This window comes from Anolis sagrei, chromosome Y (genome assembly GCF_037176765.1).
Source record: "Anolis sagrei isolate rAnoSag1 chromosome Y, rAnoSag1.mat, whole genome shotgun sequence".
Classification (NCBI taxonomy): domain Eukaryota; kingdom Metazoa; phylum Chordata; class Lepidosauria; order Squamata; family Dactyloidae; genus Anolis; species Anolis sagrei.
The window spans coordinates 64,210,631-64,227,603 of record NC_090035.1 but is presented as its reverse complement, the minus strand read 5'-3'; the positions used below and the strand labels follow the sequence as shown (position 1 = coordinate 64,227,603).

The 16,973-nt window shown below is 43.7% G+C and overlaps 1 protein-coding gene across 2 annotated transcripts; it reads right to left on the bottom strand.

Annotated features, from left to right (window-relative positions):
- Positions 1-2,707: 2,707 nt before the first annotated feature.
- On the bottom strand, positions 2,708-10,246 carry LOC137094686 (uncharacterized). Of its 2 annotated transcripts, none has more exons than XM_067461602.1 (3): positions 10,143-10,246; positions 5,681-6,646; positions 2,708-4,324 (listed from the first exon to the last, which is right to left on the bottom strand). In XM_067461602.1, exon 2 carries the CDS (start codon positions 6,543-6,545, stop codon positions 5,715-5,717), a length of 831 nt encoding a protein of 276 aa, XP_067317703.1. In that variant the 5' UTR covers positions 6,546-6,646; positions 10,143-10,246; the 3' UTR covers positions 2,708-4,324; positions 5,681-5,714. The 2 variants fall into 2 exon arrangements, with proteins under 2 accessions (XP_067317703.1, XP_060639811.2); XM_060783828.2 differs by having other exon boundaries at positions 5,681-6,674; positions 10,143-10,221.
- Between the last annotated feature and the right edge of the window lie 6,727 nt (positions 10,247-16,973).

The window sequence follows — 16,973 nt, the reverse complement described above, 5'->3', positions numbered from 1 at the left end:
GTTTGCTGACACAGTTTTAGTAGCAAGGGACTGAAACGCAGCTGGAAAGTGAAGTGCAACATAAATAATAGTTATTACTTAATTATGCAGAAGCACTTGGGGACCTAACATATAGCAAGCATTTAGTTTGGCAAAGTTTGCTTAATAACAGTGCAGTTGTAAAAACAAGCCAGAGTTAAAGTTACAGGTGAAGCTGTTCCAGTATTTAAAATGTTTATAGAAGAAATCTAGAATTAAGATAGTTTGCAAAAGGCTTAGATGGAAGCATGGCAATGGCACTAAAGAAGGTAGAACAGGAAGCCACTCTGAACTATGTTTTGGTATAGGTCACCTTATCGCAATTATGAAATGGAGCATCCATGTTCAAAGGCAGAGTGCCTCTTAATACTAGGTGCTGTGCCTTCTACCTACTAAGGCTCCATCTACACTGCCATATCATGCAATTTCAGAACACAGTTTAACTGCATTGAACTGGATTATGAGTCCATACTGCCATACAATGCAGCTTAAACTGTTCTGAAACTGCCTTATCTAACAGGTGGATGGCGCCTAGAATTTTGATTTCCTTGACATAGGCAGACATGCTCTTCTATAAACACATTTATGGATGACTTAGCACACTACAGCTATGTGATGCTACCTTGTTCAGAAGATTTCTGAATGTCAGCTGCAGGGGAATGGAAAGCAAAGGTTTGTTCCCTTTATTGCTGGGCTGCACACAAACCAAATGGCATCAGTTGTAATGGTGCGAAACACAACACTGCAGTAGATGGATTTTTTTCTTACTCATCAGATTGTTCAGAAGTTCTTAAATCACAAAGCAAGCAAATTAACAGAAAAGAAGCTAAAGCTGAAAATCGCACACAGTTAAAGCCATTCAACTATCGACACCTACAGGAATAGATTTTTACTTGCTCTTCCTTTTGTGCATCTTTCTTAACTGAAAGGATCTGACTGAGGCAGACTCTTCACTACCAAAAGAAGCCACCATATATTCTGGTGTATAAGACTACTTTTTAACCCAAGAAAATCTTCTCAAAAGTCAGGGGTCGTCTTATATGCGGGAGTAGTCTTATACGCGGGAGTACTCTTATACATGGGGGTCGTCTTATAGAGCAGGTGCTGAAACTTCCAATCAGATTGGAGAATCCGTGATTGCCGCATATTGTGGGGAGAGCTCAAAAATGGCAATGGCCACGTCCCTGCTGTATGCAGCGACTGTATGAAAGCATTAAGAGTGACATTGTACAAGTGCAGTAGAAGAAAATCCATTCATCAGGATTTGTGGACTTAATGCAGTCCCGATGGTGAGATGAAGGGGCGCCTCACCAGGAAGGTGTAAGTGAAGAGTGGAGCAAGCTGCAGGCATCTGGGGCGCCCGGGGTATGGAAAAAAGAGAGTGGCTCTGGGCCCAGAAAAACACAACTCTTTTACCTGTCTGGCCCACCCTTGTATCCTATTACCATACCTCCCCCTCTGTCTCTCAGATCTCGCTCCTGAAGATTGCAGTGAAGCGGTGCAGGTGCGAGATCTGAGAGGCAGAGAAGGAGGGACAGTAATAGGAAAATAACCATATTAAAATCAAATCTGATGCTTTTAAAAATTTTATTTGGTGTGCATTGGAAGAGGGGTAGTCTTATATGGCAAATATATCCAAAACTCTATATTTTAACTGAAAAAGTTGGGGGTCGTCTTATATGCCCAGTCGTCTTATATGCCGGAATATATGGTACTTCACTCTAGCTCTAGCACACATTCTTTATGGGCAATGTCTTTGAGGACTCTTTTGCACAGCTGGTTAATCACCAGCAGCAATACATCTTACCAACTGAAAGCCTGGCAGTTTGAAGTCCAGGTCAAGGCGAGCACCCAACCTTCAGCCCAGGTTACAGTCCACCTAAGCAGTTTGATAACAGCTGTGAGTAGATAAATTAAGCACCTCTTAAGTGGTGAGGTATTTTACAGCACCATAAAAGAAATACCAGAAAATGCTGGCAATCAAAGGAAGAAGTCTGTGATCAAGGCTCTTTGTCATAGAGGATAGAGTGACAGCACCCTGTGTGGCCGGAATCAAGCACAACCTTTAGGACTCCAAAGTTGGGGGGAAATGCCGACATAATACCTCTACCTGTTGTCTGTCCTGTCTGTTTAATGGCTTTGGATGTTTGCCTGTATGTGTTCTGTGAGTTCCCTTTGACGTGAGAAGGGAAGAATATAAATGCTGTAAATAAATAAATAGTATTTGGCAACTTCTCCAAATGGGGGACAGGAAATACAACCCCACAAAATAGGAATTTCTTATTAACATAAAAAAATCTTGCAAATCACTATATATTGTTAAGCCAATGTTCTTAAATCCAGTAATCATATGGAGCCTGTTTATCTCCCCACCCCACATAGATATCTTGACTTCTTCCATTGCCTAAAGAGTATGGACAAGGGTATGCCCTTTCAACAAAGTGAGCTCCACCTCAGCAGAAGCACCCAACTATTTCCTAGTCACTGTGGGCCATAGTTTCTACTTTAGAGATAACTAAAGTAGAAACTACATTAGTTTCTGCCCCTCACCTGAGCTTTCTTAAGGAGTCATTTTTCTATAAAGATCTTCAGAGCATAAATATTCTGCTCTAAATATGAGAAAAGATTGTTTGAAAAGCAACCAAAATAAATGTTGTGTGGCAGAAGAGACAGTACCTCCAGACAACTGTGGGAGAAGAATCCTTTATTTTATGTGCTCATCCACAGAGATACATACATCAAAACTAAAACACAGATAAATGCAGAGCTCAAAATCTAGCCACCCGATGCAAAGCAAATATGTAAGCTATAGCATATCAGAACATTGAATAATTTCAAAAACTTAGTTTCTACGAACCAGAGGAGTGATACGCTAATATAAGCCATGGCATTGGAGGAGAGACGAAACGACAAGCAAAGATCTTTTTTTAAAAAAAACTTCAACTATGCTACAAAACAATAACTTCACTCTCACATACCCAATTAGCCAACTTTTTGTCATTAGTGAGTGAAAATTTAGAACTCCTGGCATAAGCAATAATGAAATACGGGGGAAGGAAAAGTAATTAGCAAGGTATTTTGTGACCAATCATAGGTTAATTGTGATGGTGGGTCTTCTGACAAGGGCTGTGCTTGGGGCCAATAAGAAGAGAGCATTCCTAAACTGGCCTTTCATTTTGTAGCTGTGGAGAGGCTGCAGATTAAAATGCTTCTGTGTGGCAAAATACCATGCTGATGTCACACTTTCGTTTCTCGAGTGACTGATTCTGTCTCCGTGGGAAAGCTTCCTTCCCATGGATATAAAAGAAGATCAACAATGGCAGGGAAGTCTTCCCACAGGTCCACCCAGAAGCACAATAGTGTGCCAGAAAGCAGGTGATCGTATAGGGATATGTAACACAAATGCATCTATCAGCCACAGCAATACAAAGAGATGATGGTGCAGCAAAGAGGTAGATCTGTAAAAAATATGGTCACTGATCTGAGTTACCCCTTCACAGAAATGCTTTGTGTTATTACCCAGCTGACCTCCCAGGGATTTCCCTGCCGCAATCCACCCAGAAAGGGCAGGCAGGACAAACCACTGTCTCCAAATTCTGAAGAATTCCTCTGAATACAAAAGAAATGGTGGAAGGGGTCAGATACAAACAATATGTTGGCAATCAGACACATACACATAATCTAATGGGAGGTGCAAAAAGAAAAAAGAACATAGTTTTGTTACCATAGAGATCTATAGAAAACTAGCCCAGATGTTTCAGTGTAAGAGTTTGGGAAATGTTATTTTTATTTTTTTTTTGTACTACAGCTCCCAGAATTATTTTAAGGAGTTGTAGTCAAAAACAACTTTCTAAGCTCTGCTTAAATTAAGCTCTGCTAAAATTGGAATGCATTTGTCTTCTTCCTCAGAAGGTTTTCTTGTTTTGCATCCTATCAAAATGCTTGTGGGTACATAACAACCCTCTTCTCACACTTTAACACCCACCTCAAGCATTCTCTCACACATAAAAACACACTTTATTCTTGTGCTGATGGTGCACAGGGCATTCTGAGGAATGCAGTAAAGACCAAACATGACTTTGTTAGTCCTCACTCACACACATAAGGAAATATTCACACATACGCACACATGCCTGTTGGGATGAGGTGTAGGCCTGCCTTCAAATGTACTTCCTGTGGGGGGAAATCGTGTAAGTAGGTTCTTCATGCTTAACATAAGTTTGCTGTCATTTCTGATTCTTGCTGTCCATCTGGTTCCTTTCCACCTTGGTAAATAACTTGGTAAAGGTCTTTGATGCTCTCAGGTCTGCACAGGAGGGAAAAATGAAAGAGTTGTCACAAATTAACAGAAATGGCTTTTCCCTTCACGGTTTCACACTGAATTCCAGTGTGAAGCAGTGCAATTGAGATTAATCTATCTCTCAGTAGTCAAGAGCAGGCTGCCTATCATGATACCTGCAAACTAAAGAGATCTGAAAGCCATGGAAGAAAAACATTGCATTTACTCATTTTCTTCAGGGGAAAAACATCCCCCTCCCCACTTTTTCACATATCTACATCAAAAATGGGGGCTGCAGTGGCACAGTGGATTAAACTGTTAAGATGCAAAACTTGTTAAGCCCATTGTTGGCCCCAGCTTCTGCCAACCTAGCGGCTAACAAATATGAGTAGGTCAATAGCTACCACTTCTGTGGGAAGGTAATGGTGTTCCATGCAGTCATGCTGGCCACATGACCTAGGAGGTGTCTACAGACAATGCCAGCTCTTAGAAATGGAGATGAGCACCACCCCCCAGAGTCAGACTTGACTTAATGTCAAGTGGAAACTTTTACCTTTACTTTACATCAAAGATGTGATACCTTCATCCTATTTATTGGCAGAGCCAGCCCTATCTAGTAATTTAAAAGCAATAGCTTGAATGTAAAACATTAATTGGCTGCAGATGATGGAATTGCAACAAATCTGTCCTTTTGATGCACTTTATCTCATCCCTCAGTGAAGATTAACCCCATTTTCCCACTAGATACTCTACTATAGCTATCTGTCTATCTCTCACCCAGGGGTTTTATCATTTTATCTCTTGCATTTGGCCCAGCCTGCTGTGTTTAATTCCTTGTATCATTTTATATTGTGTGTTTATTTTGTTGTATTATTTTATTATTGTTTAGAATTCTATTTGATGTTATGCATTTTATTTGATGTTACTGTCTGTTGTATGTATTTATTTTGCCTTACTGTAATCTTTGGGTTTGGCCTCATGTTAGCTGCCTTGAGTCTCTTCAGGGAGATGGTGATAGGGTATAAATAAAGTTTATTATTATTTTATTTATTATTATTCTGGGTATCTCTGCTCTACTTGCCACAAATTTGGACAAAACTTCTGCAAACTTCATAGCAGTTTGTAAACAGAAGGGGAAAACCTTGGCTTGACAACTGCAGTCACTTAGAGCCAAAGTACTGCTAAGCAGAGCCTGGAAATGCACTTTTTGGACTACATCTCCCAGCATTCCTTAGCCAACATCCCCTGGAGTCATGCTGGCTTCAAGTTGCGGACCAAAACAATATTTTTTTCCAAACACAGTTGTAGGGACTTCTCAACAGCACTCTTAATGGAGCCTTTTAAGCCTGACGCATCAATAACATTTCCTTCCCTGCTACTTACTGATAATGAGTCCTGCCTGCTTGCTCCATGAACTTCAGCGGAGCCAACTCCTGGCTGAAGACCGCTGCCTTGTCCTCTCTGGGTAGGGTCGTCTTCCAGGCTCAGGATGCAGAAACTGATAGTCTTCTGCCAGGGCCACAGCCTCGTCTCCATTTTCAGGGTGGCGTTCCCGAACCCAGCGCTGGACATCCTCAGGGAGGAGGCTCAGGAATTGTTCAAGGACCAGCTGCTCCACAATCTCTTCCTTGCTGCGGGCTTCTGGCTTCAGCCACTGGAACAAGAGTTCCTGGAGTCGCTCATAAGCCACTTGTGGCCCTTCAGTCTCTTTGTATGCAAAGCCCCGGAAGCGTTTACGCTGATTTTCAGAGCCCAAATTGGGGAGACAAGGAACAGCGTGCTCCACCTTGGCACATCCTCCATCTTGGCTGCTATGAGCCTGATGGGCTTCCCCAAAGAGATCTGGCAAGAGCATACCCCTTCTTGACTCCCTAGCGTCTTGGCAGACATCAGGCATTTCCTTAAAGATGTCACCATCATCCTCCATCATCCGCTTTGCTCCTTTCCCTTCTCCTACCGGGGGCACAGGAACTGGCACTGCTATCTTTGCAGGAGGAGGCACCAGGGAGGGATCCGTATTTGGTTCCTCTTCTTGTTTAACCTGCAAGCTTGTGGCCGGACACTGAGCTGGAGGCTGGGGTGGCATCTCTGAATGGCCAGCTTCTGCTCCTGAACATTCACCCACTGCCTCAGGCTCATCTCTAGCCAAGTCCTGATGCTCAGCCACAATGCTGCTACCTGCATCCTGTTCCTCCACAGGATCAGAGCAAGAAGCATCCAGGCCCTGCTCTTGCACCTTGGTTGCCATTCTTCACAACAAGATTGTTTTTCAACCTTCCAGCTACAATAGGAAATATGATGAACAGATGCCCCAAACAGATTCTGAGCTTTCTTGCTTCCGAGTAAACTCTGCAGAGGTGGGAGGAAAAGATGGGAGCTTTGAAAGAAAGACCATTCAACATTCAGGTCTGAGAAAAGTTACTTTTTAAGATGATAACTTCCACAATTAACCGACACCATAACATTCTAAGGTGTGCTTAAGCCATCCCTCGGTACACTGTGTAATTTCAGAAGTTGCATGGTGGATCAGAGGAATAAATTAGCAAATGTGAACTTCTCAGGGTTTGCTTATGCACTAAATATTCAGATATGATTCTGGCAGTTTTTCCTTTCAGTTACAGCCCACAGTACCTGGTATTTGTTGGCTGTCTCCAATCCAAGTACTGATCAGCACTGAACCTACAAAGTTTCAAGATTAGATAACATCTAGTGTCTTTGGGGGGGGGGGGAATTCCACTGCATCTAATGTTTAAAAATGTCATATATAATATTTACTTTTTTCTGTAGCCTTAATTTACCTTCAGGTTGTCTGTTGGTTTGCTGTTGCCTCCCTCTGAAATATAGCCTAGACACTTGGTATTCCCATTAACCATATATGACCCTGCTTAATGTCTAAGATCAGATTGGATCTTATGCAGTCACAGCATTTAAAAATACTGAACATGATACCTTTCAGAGCCAACTCAGGTTAACATTAAAACACAAGACAGCAAACTGAAATTGAAGTACAAAAAAAGTCTCCTACAAATTTATTCAAATAATAATAATAATAATAAAAGATTAAATACTTGGCAGGTCATGTCAATTAACACAGAGACTGTACAACAACAACAACAACAAAAAAGTACAGAATAATAAACCAAACCATATAACCTCTGAACAGAAACTTTCCTGCTTCTCAATGAAAAAAACCCCAATGGAAGAAAATAAACAGCCCTCATTTCACAAGCCATTGGTTCATAATACTGCATCTAAACCATGAGCACCTTCCCCCAAAATGGAATTTCATACAAAAGTTCCAATGGTGCTTATTGCCTAAGGAGAAATATTAAATTTTGCTGCTTGTATTTATTATATTCTTAATCTCATCTAATCTGCTGCCACAAGAGTTCATTGAGAGCAGTGGTTCTCAACCTGTGGGTTCCCAAGTGTTTTGGCCTACAACTCCCAGACATCCCAGCCAGTTTACTAACTGTTAGATTTCTGGGAGTTGAAGGCCAAAACTCTGGGGACTCACAGGTTGAGAACCACTGATTTAGAGGTTAAATTCTATCTCTTGCTTCCTATACCAGATCTTTCTTCATATTTATTTATTTAGCACATTTATACCCATCCTTCTTGACCTCAAGAAGGTACTCAGGACGGCTTCCAAACCGGCAACACTTTGATGCCAACACTGAATTTGATGAATTGATCTGCATATCTAAAATAGGATATCTTTTGAGCTCACACTGTTTCCGGGCACCTTTAAACCAGTTATGACCTTTAAAGTGGTTCAAGTCCAAGCTATTTGGCTGATCACGTCTCCTTGCACGAACCTGCCCGGGACCCGAGATCTTCAGAAGAGGCCCTTCTCTCGGTCCCACCTCCATCTCAAGCTCGATTGGTGGGAACAAGAGATCGGGCCTTCCTTCTCGGTGGTTGCCCCTCAACTTTGGAACTCCATGTCCAGGGAAGCCAGAATGCCCCCTCCCTGCTGTCATCCAGGTGGCAGGATATTTTTTTAATTCAGACGGGCTTTTAAAGAAGGTTTTAAAAATCGTCAGGGGTTAATGTAATTTTATATGTTTTAATCATGTTCAATATTGTTTTAATACTTGTATATTTGAATATTTTAAATTGTATTGCAATCCTTTTAGTTGTGAACTGTTTTGAATCTCCATATGGTGAGAAAAAGCACGATATAAATAAACATAAACATAATAACATCATCAGTGTGACAAACGAAGGCTGCTTCATACCACCTTAACTATCATGGCCCAGTGCTATGGAATCATGGGAGTTGCAATCCATGAAACTGATACTGGAGCCTCAATCCATGGCCGATACTGAATGAGAGACTCCCTCCTGGGCACAAAGAAGACTGGGTGACTTGGAAGGCATTCAACAGACTGCCCTCTGGCACCATGAGATGCAGAGCTAATCTTAACGGGGCCATAAAGTGGAGTCCACAACATGCAAGTGTGCATGAGGAAACCACAGACCACCTATTACAATGCAGCCTGAGCCCTGCCACATGCACAATTGAGGACCTTCTTATAGCAACACCAGAGGCAGTCCAAGTGGCCAGCTACTGTCAAAGGAGATTTATTATAATGCCAAGTTTTTTTAACTTTGCATGTTTTAAATACATTACAACTGTACCCTCAAATCACTTCTGATAGATAAATAAATAAATAAATAGGAGTTTTAGTTTGGGGAAGTACCAGCACGATTTAGCAGGGAAGGTGAAAGCCCTTTTAAAAGTACAGCTCCCAGGATTCCATGGCTCTGAGCTATGGCAGTTAAAGTGATGTGAAACTGTATTAATTATGCAGTGTAAAGGCACCCAGTGTGCATTCTACTCATGTGAGTGTGTTCCTCTGTAACTTCTATATCTCAGGGCCCTTCCACACGGCCATCTAACCCAGAATATCAAGGCAGATAATCCACAATATACGCCAGGGGTCCACAAACTTTTTAAACAGAGGGCCAGGTCACAGTCCCTCAAACTGTTGGAGGGCCAGATTATAATTTGAAAAAAATTGAATGAATTCCTATGCTCGCTGGACATATCTTATTTGTAGTGTAAAAACACTTAAAAACAATACAATAATTAAAATGAAGAACAATTTAACAAATATAAACTTATTAGTATCTCAATGGGAAGTATGGGCCTGCTTTTGGCTCATGAGATAGGATTGTTGTCATTGTTGTTGTGTGCTGTCAAGTCGTTTCAGACTTAGGTTGACCCTGAGCAAGGGCCAGGTAAATGATCTTGGAGGGCTGCATCTGGCCCATGGGCCTTAGTTTGAAGACCCCTGATATACACTTTGAACTGGGTTAGAGTTCCACTGCCATATAATCTAGTTCAGTGTACATTTTATACAGTTTTGTGGAAGCTCTGTGCTCCTGACTCTCAAAATACAGTATAACTGGTTGTAGATAAGATAGACTGTTTGCACTTTAGGAAGGATACACAACTCGTGACAATGAACTTGTGCGAACGCATCTCCCTCTACGTCCCGCCTTGCAGTTTAAGATCACCATCAATGCGCGGGCCTCCAGCTCTCAGAAGCCCTGGCCAGTTTGTTGAATGGCCAGGAAATCTGGGAGTTGGAGACGGAACCAGGTGGAAGGCCGCAGTTTGAGGCGCCTGGTTTCGGCCACGAGCTAGGCCTCTGGGGACCAGGCTTTGAAGCCCACTTGCCAAGGAAACCACCTGGAAGAGTCGCCCTCTCTCGGCCTTATGGGAAGGCCAAGGCAACCTTCCCCGCTGAACACCTCTTGCCAAGGAATCCCCTTGGTTGGCGACTCCAAGGCACACACCGCCGACCATTCTAGCTCAGGCCCCTCAAGCGCCTACCTGCGTCCTGCCCAGGCCGAATTCAAAGCCTCTGAACTAGCTCCGGAAGTTCCTAATCTACATCCGGGGTGGGGGAAGAGCGCGTCATCAACGTCCTGGTGTGTTGTGGGCGGGGAGAGGACCATAACAAGGCCAGCGGTCGAATCAGCGAACCAGGAAAGGCCATAGAGATATCATCCTGTATTGCAAGAGCAGACTTCCGGTTCAATGTGAAGCCTCAACTGTAGATGCTGAGCGGCTTCGTCTTTTAGTTTTGAGTGGCTTCGCGGTGTTTGAGCTTTATGGTCCAAAGGGCAAAGCGCAACTTCCGGTCTCTTGGAGCGAGAGATAGGCAAGCTGGGCTCACAAAGGGAGCCAGGCACCATAGAGGTAGCCATTTCATTCCTTGGAGAAGGTGCCTTTCATTCAGGATTTACAGAAGTCCTTTACGTTCTTCCTCCCATTCTACTGCATGGACCACTTTAAATCCTGCAGAATTCTGGGGCTTGTAGTTTAGTGAGGCTCAGGAGCAGTCTGGATGAGCAGTTTAAAGGCCCATCCCTGAACTATAAGTCCCAGAATTATGCAGGAGGCCTTGTTGTTGTTGATTCTAATCCGATCTAACTATATAAATAAAAATGTAATGCCCGTTTGTGGGATTGTTGTTGTTCATTCGTTCAGTCGTCCTCGACTCTTCGTGACCTCATGGACCAGCCCACACCAGAGCTCCCTGTCGGCCGTCACCACCCCCAGCTCCTTCAAGGTCAGTCCAGTCACTTCAAGGATGCCATCCATCCATCTTGCCCTTGGTCGGCCCCTCTTCCTTTTGCCTTCCACTTTCCCCAGCATAATTGTCTTCTCCAGGCTTTGCTGTCTCCTCATGATGTGGCCAAAGTACTTCAACTTTGTCTCTAGTATCCTTCCCTCCAATGAGCAGTCGGGCTTTATTTCCTGGAGGATGGACTGGTTGGATCTTCTCGCACTCTCAGCACTTTCCTCCAACACCACAGCTCAAAAGCATCGATCTTCCTTTACTCAGCCTTCCCTAAGGTCCAGCTCTCACATCCGTAGGTGACTACAGGGAATACCATGGCTTTGACTAGGCGGATCTTTGTTGCCAGTCTGATGTCTCTACTCTTTACTATTTTATCGAGACTGGACATTGCTCTCCTCCCAAGAAGTAAGCGTCTTCTGATTTCCTGGCCACAGTCTGCGTCTGCAGTAATCTTTGCACCTAGAAATACAAAGTCTGTCACGACCTCCACATTTTCTCCCTCTATTTCCGAGTTGTCAATCATTCTTGTTGCCATAATCTTTGTTTTTTTGATGTTTAGCTGCAACCCAGCTTTTGCACTTTCTTCTTTCATCTTGATTAGAAGGCTCCTCAGCTCCTCCTCGCTTTCGGCCATCAGAGTGGTGTCATCTGCATATCTGAGGTTGTTAATGTTTCTTACAGCAATTTCCACCCCAGCTTTGCATTCCTCAAGCCCCGCACATCGCATGATGTGTTCTGCATACACGTTAAAAAGGTTGGGTGAGAGTATGCAGCCTTGCCGTACGCCTTTCCCAATCTTGAACCAGTCTGTTGTTCCGTGGTCAGTTCTGACTGTTGCTACTTGGTCCTTGTACAGATTCCTCAGGAGAGAGACAAGGTGGCTTGGGATGCCCATCCCACCAAGAACTTGCCACAATTTATTATGATCCACACAGTCAAAGGCTTTAGAATAGTCAATGAAGCAGAAATAGATGTTAGGTTCTTGTGGGTTTTTTCGGGCTACAGGGCCATGTTCTAGAGGCATTTCTCCTGACGTTTCACCTGCATCTATGGCACGCCTCCTCAGAGGTAGTGAGGATGCTTGCCATAGATGCAGACGAAACGTCAGGAGAAATGCCTCTAGAACATGGCCCTATAGCCCGAAAAAACCCACAAGAACCTAGTGATTCCAGCCATGAAAGCCTTCGACAATAGAAATAGATGTTTTTCTGAAACTCCCTGCCTTTCTCCATTATCCAGCGGATATTGGCAATCTGGTCTCTCGTTCCTCTGCCTTTTCTAAACCCAGCTTGAACATCTGGCAACTCTCGCTCCATGTATTGCTGGAGTCTTCCTGGCAGGATCTTGAGCATTACCTTACTGGCATGAGAAATAAGGGCCACTGTACGGAAGTTTGAGCAGTCTTTCGCATTTCCCTTTTTTGGTATGGGGATATAAGTTGATTTTTTCCAGTCTGATGGCCATTCTTGTGTTTTCCATATTTGCTGGCATATAGCATGCATCACCTTGACAGCATCATTTAAGGTTTTAAACAGTTCAGCTGGGATCCCGTCGTCTCCTGCTGCCTTGTTGTTAGCAATGCTTCTTAAGGCCCATTCAACCTCACTCCTCAGGAAGTCTGATTCTAATTCATTCACCACACCGTCAAAACTATCCTCGATTTTATTATCCTTCCTATACAGATCTTCTGTATAGTCTTGCCACCTTCTCTTGATCTCTTCAGCTTCTGTTAGGTCCCTGCGAAAAGGCCTTACTGGTGCATTATTTAAACTGTTATGTTTATTCATATCATGATCTGATCACCATGCTCAATATATCTCATATGCATGTGGGTATTGGGGTAATTATACAAAAGGTTTGCTAGGGTAGACCCTCTTTCACTCAGACTGAGCCCTCCCCCCCCCCCCCCCCCCCGCCCTGCCCCCGAATCAAAATCCTGGCTACGGGCCTGTGCAGGAGGCTTTGTTGTTGTTCATTCTAATCCAATCTATATAAATAAAAATGTTTGTTTGGTGGATTAACATAACTCAAAAAGCACTGGACGAATTGACACCAAATTTGGACACAATACACCTATCAGGCCAACAGGTGACCATCACTCATAAAAACACTGAAAAACAGCGGAAGAGACTTAAAAATAATACATTACAACACATGCACATAACCACATTGTTCCCATGACATTAAGTCCAGTCATGTCTGACTGGGGGGTGGTGGTGGTGCTCATCTCCATTTCTAAGCCCAAGAGCCGGCGTTCTCCATGGACACCTCCAAGGTCATGTGGCCGCATGACTGCATGGAGCACCGTTGCCTTCCCGTGGGAGCAGCACCTATTGATCTACTCACATTTGCATGTTTTTTAATTGCTAGGTTGACAGAAGCTGGGGCTAACAGCAGGAGCTCATGCCGCTCCCCGGATTCAAACCTGTGACCTTTCGGTTGGCAAGTTTAACAGCTCAGCGGTTTAACTCAAATTTGGACACAAAACAGCTATCAGGCCAACGAGTGATCATCACTCATACAAACACTGAAAAACACAGCAGAGGGGGCTTAAAAAGGCAAAAAAACAAAAATGCATTACAACACATGCGCAAAACCACATATATATACACACATATATACACACATGCACAAATACACACACACACACACACACACACACACACACACACACACACACACACACACACACACACACACATATATATATATATATATATATATATATAATATGTGCATATATACGCACACAACAGAAATACTCAGAAAGGGGGAAGGAAAGAAAGAAAGGTAGAGAAGGAGAGAAGGGAATAAAAAATGAAAGAAGGAAAGAGAGGGAAGGAAGGAACAAAAGTGAGAAAGAGGGAGGGAAGGAATGAGAGAGAGAAGGAAGGATGGAACCAAAGAGCAAAAAGAGGGAGGAAAGAAACAGGTAGAGAAGGAAAAAAGAAGAAGGGGGAAAAAAGAGGGAAGGAAGGAACGAGGGAGGGAAGGAGAGAAAGAGCAAGGGAAGGTGGGCCACAGCAATGCGTGGCGGGTACAGCTAGTCTATATAAATAAAAATGTAATGTTCGTTTGTGGGATTAACAGAACTCAAAAACCACTGGACAAATTGACACCAAATTTGGCCACAAGACACCTACTAACCCAAGGAGTGACCATCACTCATAACCTCCCCTAAAAAGTGGAAAGGACTTAAAACTCCCCGAAAGCTAAATGATGAAAAGCTAAATGGCAATATAGAAAAAAAGGGAAGGGAGGGAGGGAGGGAGGGAGGGAGGGAGGGAGGGAAGGAAGGAAGGAAGGAAGGAAGGAAGGAAGGAAGGAAGGAAGGAAGGAAGGGGAGAAAAAAAGGAAGGAAGGAGGGAGGGAAAGAAAGAAGGAAAGAGAAGGAAGCGTGGAAGGAAAGAGCTAAGGAAGGAAGGAAAGGTAGAGAAAGGAGAGAAGGAAAAAAAGGGAAGGAAGGAAAGAGGGAGCAAAGGAAGGAGAAAAAGAGGGAGGGAAGGAAAGAGAAGGAAGGATGGAAGCAAAAAGCGAAGGAAGAAAGAAAAGAATTAGAGAAGGAAGAAAGGAGAAAAAGAGGGGGGAAGGGAATATGGAACGAGAGAAAGCAAGATGGAAACAAAAAGCGAAGGAAGGAAGGAAGGAAAGAGGTAGAGAAGGAAGAAAGGAGAGAAGAAAAGGGAAAGAAGGAAAGAAAGGGAGAGAAGGTTGGCCACAGCAACGCGTGGCGGGTACAGCTGGTCTAATATATATGCCTTTATTGGCATATATATAGCAAAACAGTATAAAATACAGTATAAATGATAGACAAGAGAACTTCGCTTTTGCTGCACGTTCAGTTTACAGACTTGGTTCAGGAATCTTGCCACTGAAAGGCAACGGTTAAAATCTTGGCAGTTTAAAAGCATAATTACTTTGTCTGGATCAGTATGGTTTTTCAAAGAATCTAAAACTTGTAATAGTAAGCTAGATATTATTTGTGTTGTTTATTCATTCAGTCACTTCCAAGTCTCTGTGACCTCATGAACCAGCCCACGCCAGAGTTCCCTGTTGGCCGTGGCCACTCCCAGCTCCTTCAAAGTAAAGCCAGTCACTTCAAGCATACCATCCATCAATCCTGCCCTTGGTCGGCCCCTCTTCCTTTCTCCTTCCATTTTCCCCAGCATCATTATCTTCTCCAAGCTTTCCTGTCTTCTCATTATGTGGCCAAAGTACTTCATCTTTGCCTCCAATATCCTTCCCTCCAGTGAGCAGTCGGGCTTTATTTCCTGGAGTATGGACTAGTTGGATCTTCTCACAGTCCAAGGCACTCTAAGAATGTTCCTCCAATACAACAGTTCAAGAGCGTCTGTCTTCCTTGGCTCAGCCTTTCTTATGGTCCAGCTGTCACGTCCATAGGTTACTACGAGGAATACCATTGCTTTAACTAAGGAGGCTGTGTAGGTGCTTGGCCACTGTGTCGATCTGGATAAGGGCGAACAGATTGAAACTAAATCCAGACAAGACAGAGGTCAGTCGAAAGACCGAACAGGGATTGGGGTTACAGCCTGTGTTAGATGGGGTTACACTCCCCATGAAGACATAGATTCGCAGTTTGGGAGTGATCCTGGACTCATCACTGAGCCTGGAACCACAGGTCTCGGTGGTAACCGGGAGATCTTTTGCACAATTAAAACTTGTGCACCAGCTGCGCCCATTCCTTGAGAAGTCTGACTTAGCCACAGTGGTCCATGCTCTTGTTACATTCTAAATAGGCTACTGCAACACACTCTACGTGGGGCTGCCTTTGAAGACTGCCCAGAAGCTTCAACTAGTCCAACTGTTGGCAGCCAGGTTGCTCACCGGAGCGACATACAGGGAACATACAACTCCTTTGTTACACCATTTAGGCTACCGATCAGCTTCTGAGCACAATTCAAAATGCTGGTTTTAACCTTTAAAGCCCTAAATGGTTCTGGCCCAGACTACCTGTCTGAAAGTATCTCCTGCCACGAACCATCACGAAGTTTAAGATCTTCAGGAGAGGCCATGCTCTCAATCCCACCACTATTGCAAACACGGTTGATGGGGACAAGAGACAGGGCCTTCTCAGCAGTGGCCTATGGAATGCCCTCCCTAGAGATATCAGATTGACCACCTCCCTCTTGTCCTTTAGAAGGAAAATCAAGACCTGGTTATGGGACCAAGCATTTGATCAGTGAGCAGCAAGTGGAAGAAGATCACACAACTTATGGCAATGAATTGACCTGGACTGGTTTTGGATTTCGATTTTAATGGATGTGTTTTAATTAGTAGTTTTAATTGTTGTTTTAATTTTTAATATTTTGATTGTACTGTGGTTGTTTTTATGATGCTGGCATCATATGATGCTTTTGTTAGGCCACCCTGAGTCCCCCTTCAGGGGGAGAATGGCGGGGTATAAATATAGGAAATAAATAAATAAATATGCAGATCTTGGCTGTCATTGTGATGTCTCTACTCTTCACTATTTAATTGAGATTGGCCCCTACTCTTCTCCCAAGAAATAAATGTCTTCTGATGTTCCTGACTGTAGTCTGCGTCTGTAGTAATCTTCACACCTAGAAATACAAAGTCTGTCACTGCCTCCACGTTTTTCCCCTCTATTTGCCAGTTAGCAATCAGTCTAGTCAGTTAGTTGCCAGCTGGCGATCGGAAGTGGTGTAAAGTGCCTCTTTGGGAGCTGGCCCAAGGGCAATGGTAAGGTTCGGAGCAGCAAGCCACCACCGGTCACAGAGAGCTGGTAGCAAGGTCTCAAGCAGTCAGAACAACCAGAATGGCCACATGCTGGTTGGTGGTGGTGGTGGGTGGGGGGGGGGGGTTCTCTGGAGGCAGCTCAGCTGGCAGTATCCAGGCAACAAGAAGCGCGGGCTTGTTGCCGGCAAATAAGCAGCACTGCTGGGGCAGAGATAGAAAAACGCCGGACTTCTTTGGAAGCAGCAGCCATGTGGTTCAGGTTGCACTGGTCTCAATATAAAGTGAGGGAGCTGTGGTTCCGGAGCAAACCACCAAAGACTCCATCAGTGAGGCGGCAATCATGTATACAGTACACAAAA

What these genes read in the sequence shown, in the direction of transcription:
- LOC137094686 (XM_067461602.1), bottom strand. Translation starts at nt 6,545, where the DNA reads ATGGCAACCAAGGTGCAAGAGCAGGGCCTGGATGCTTCTTGCTCTGAT.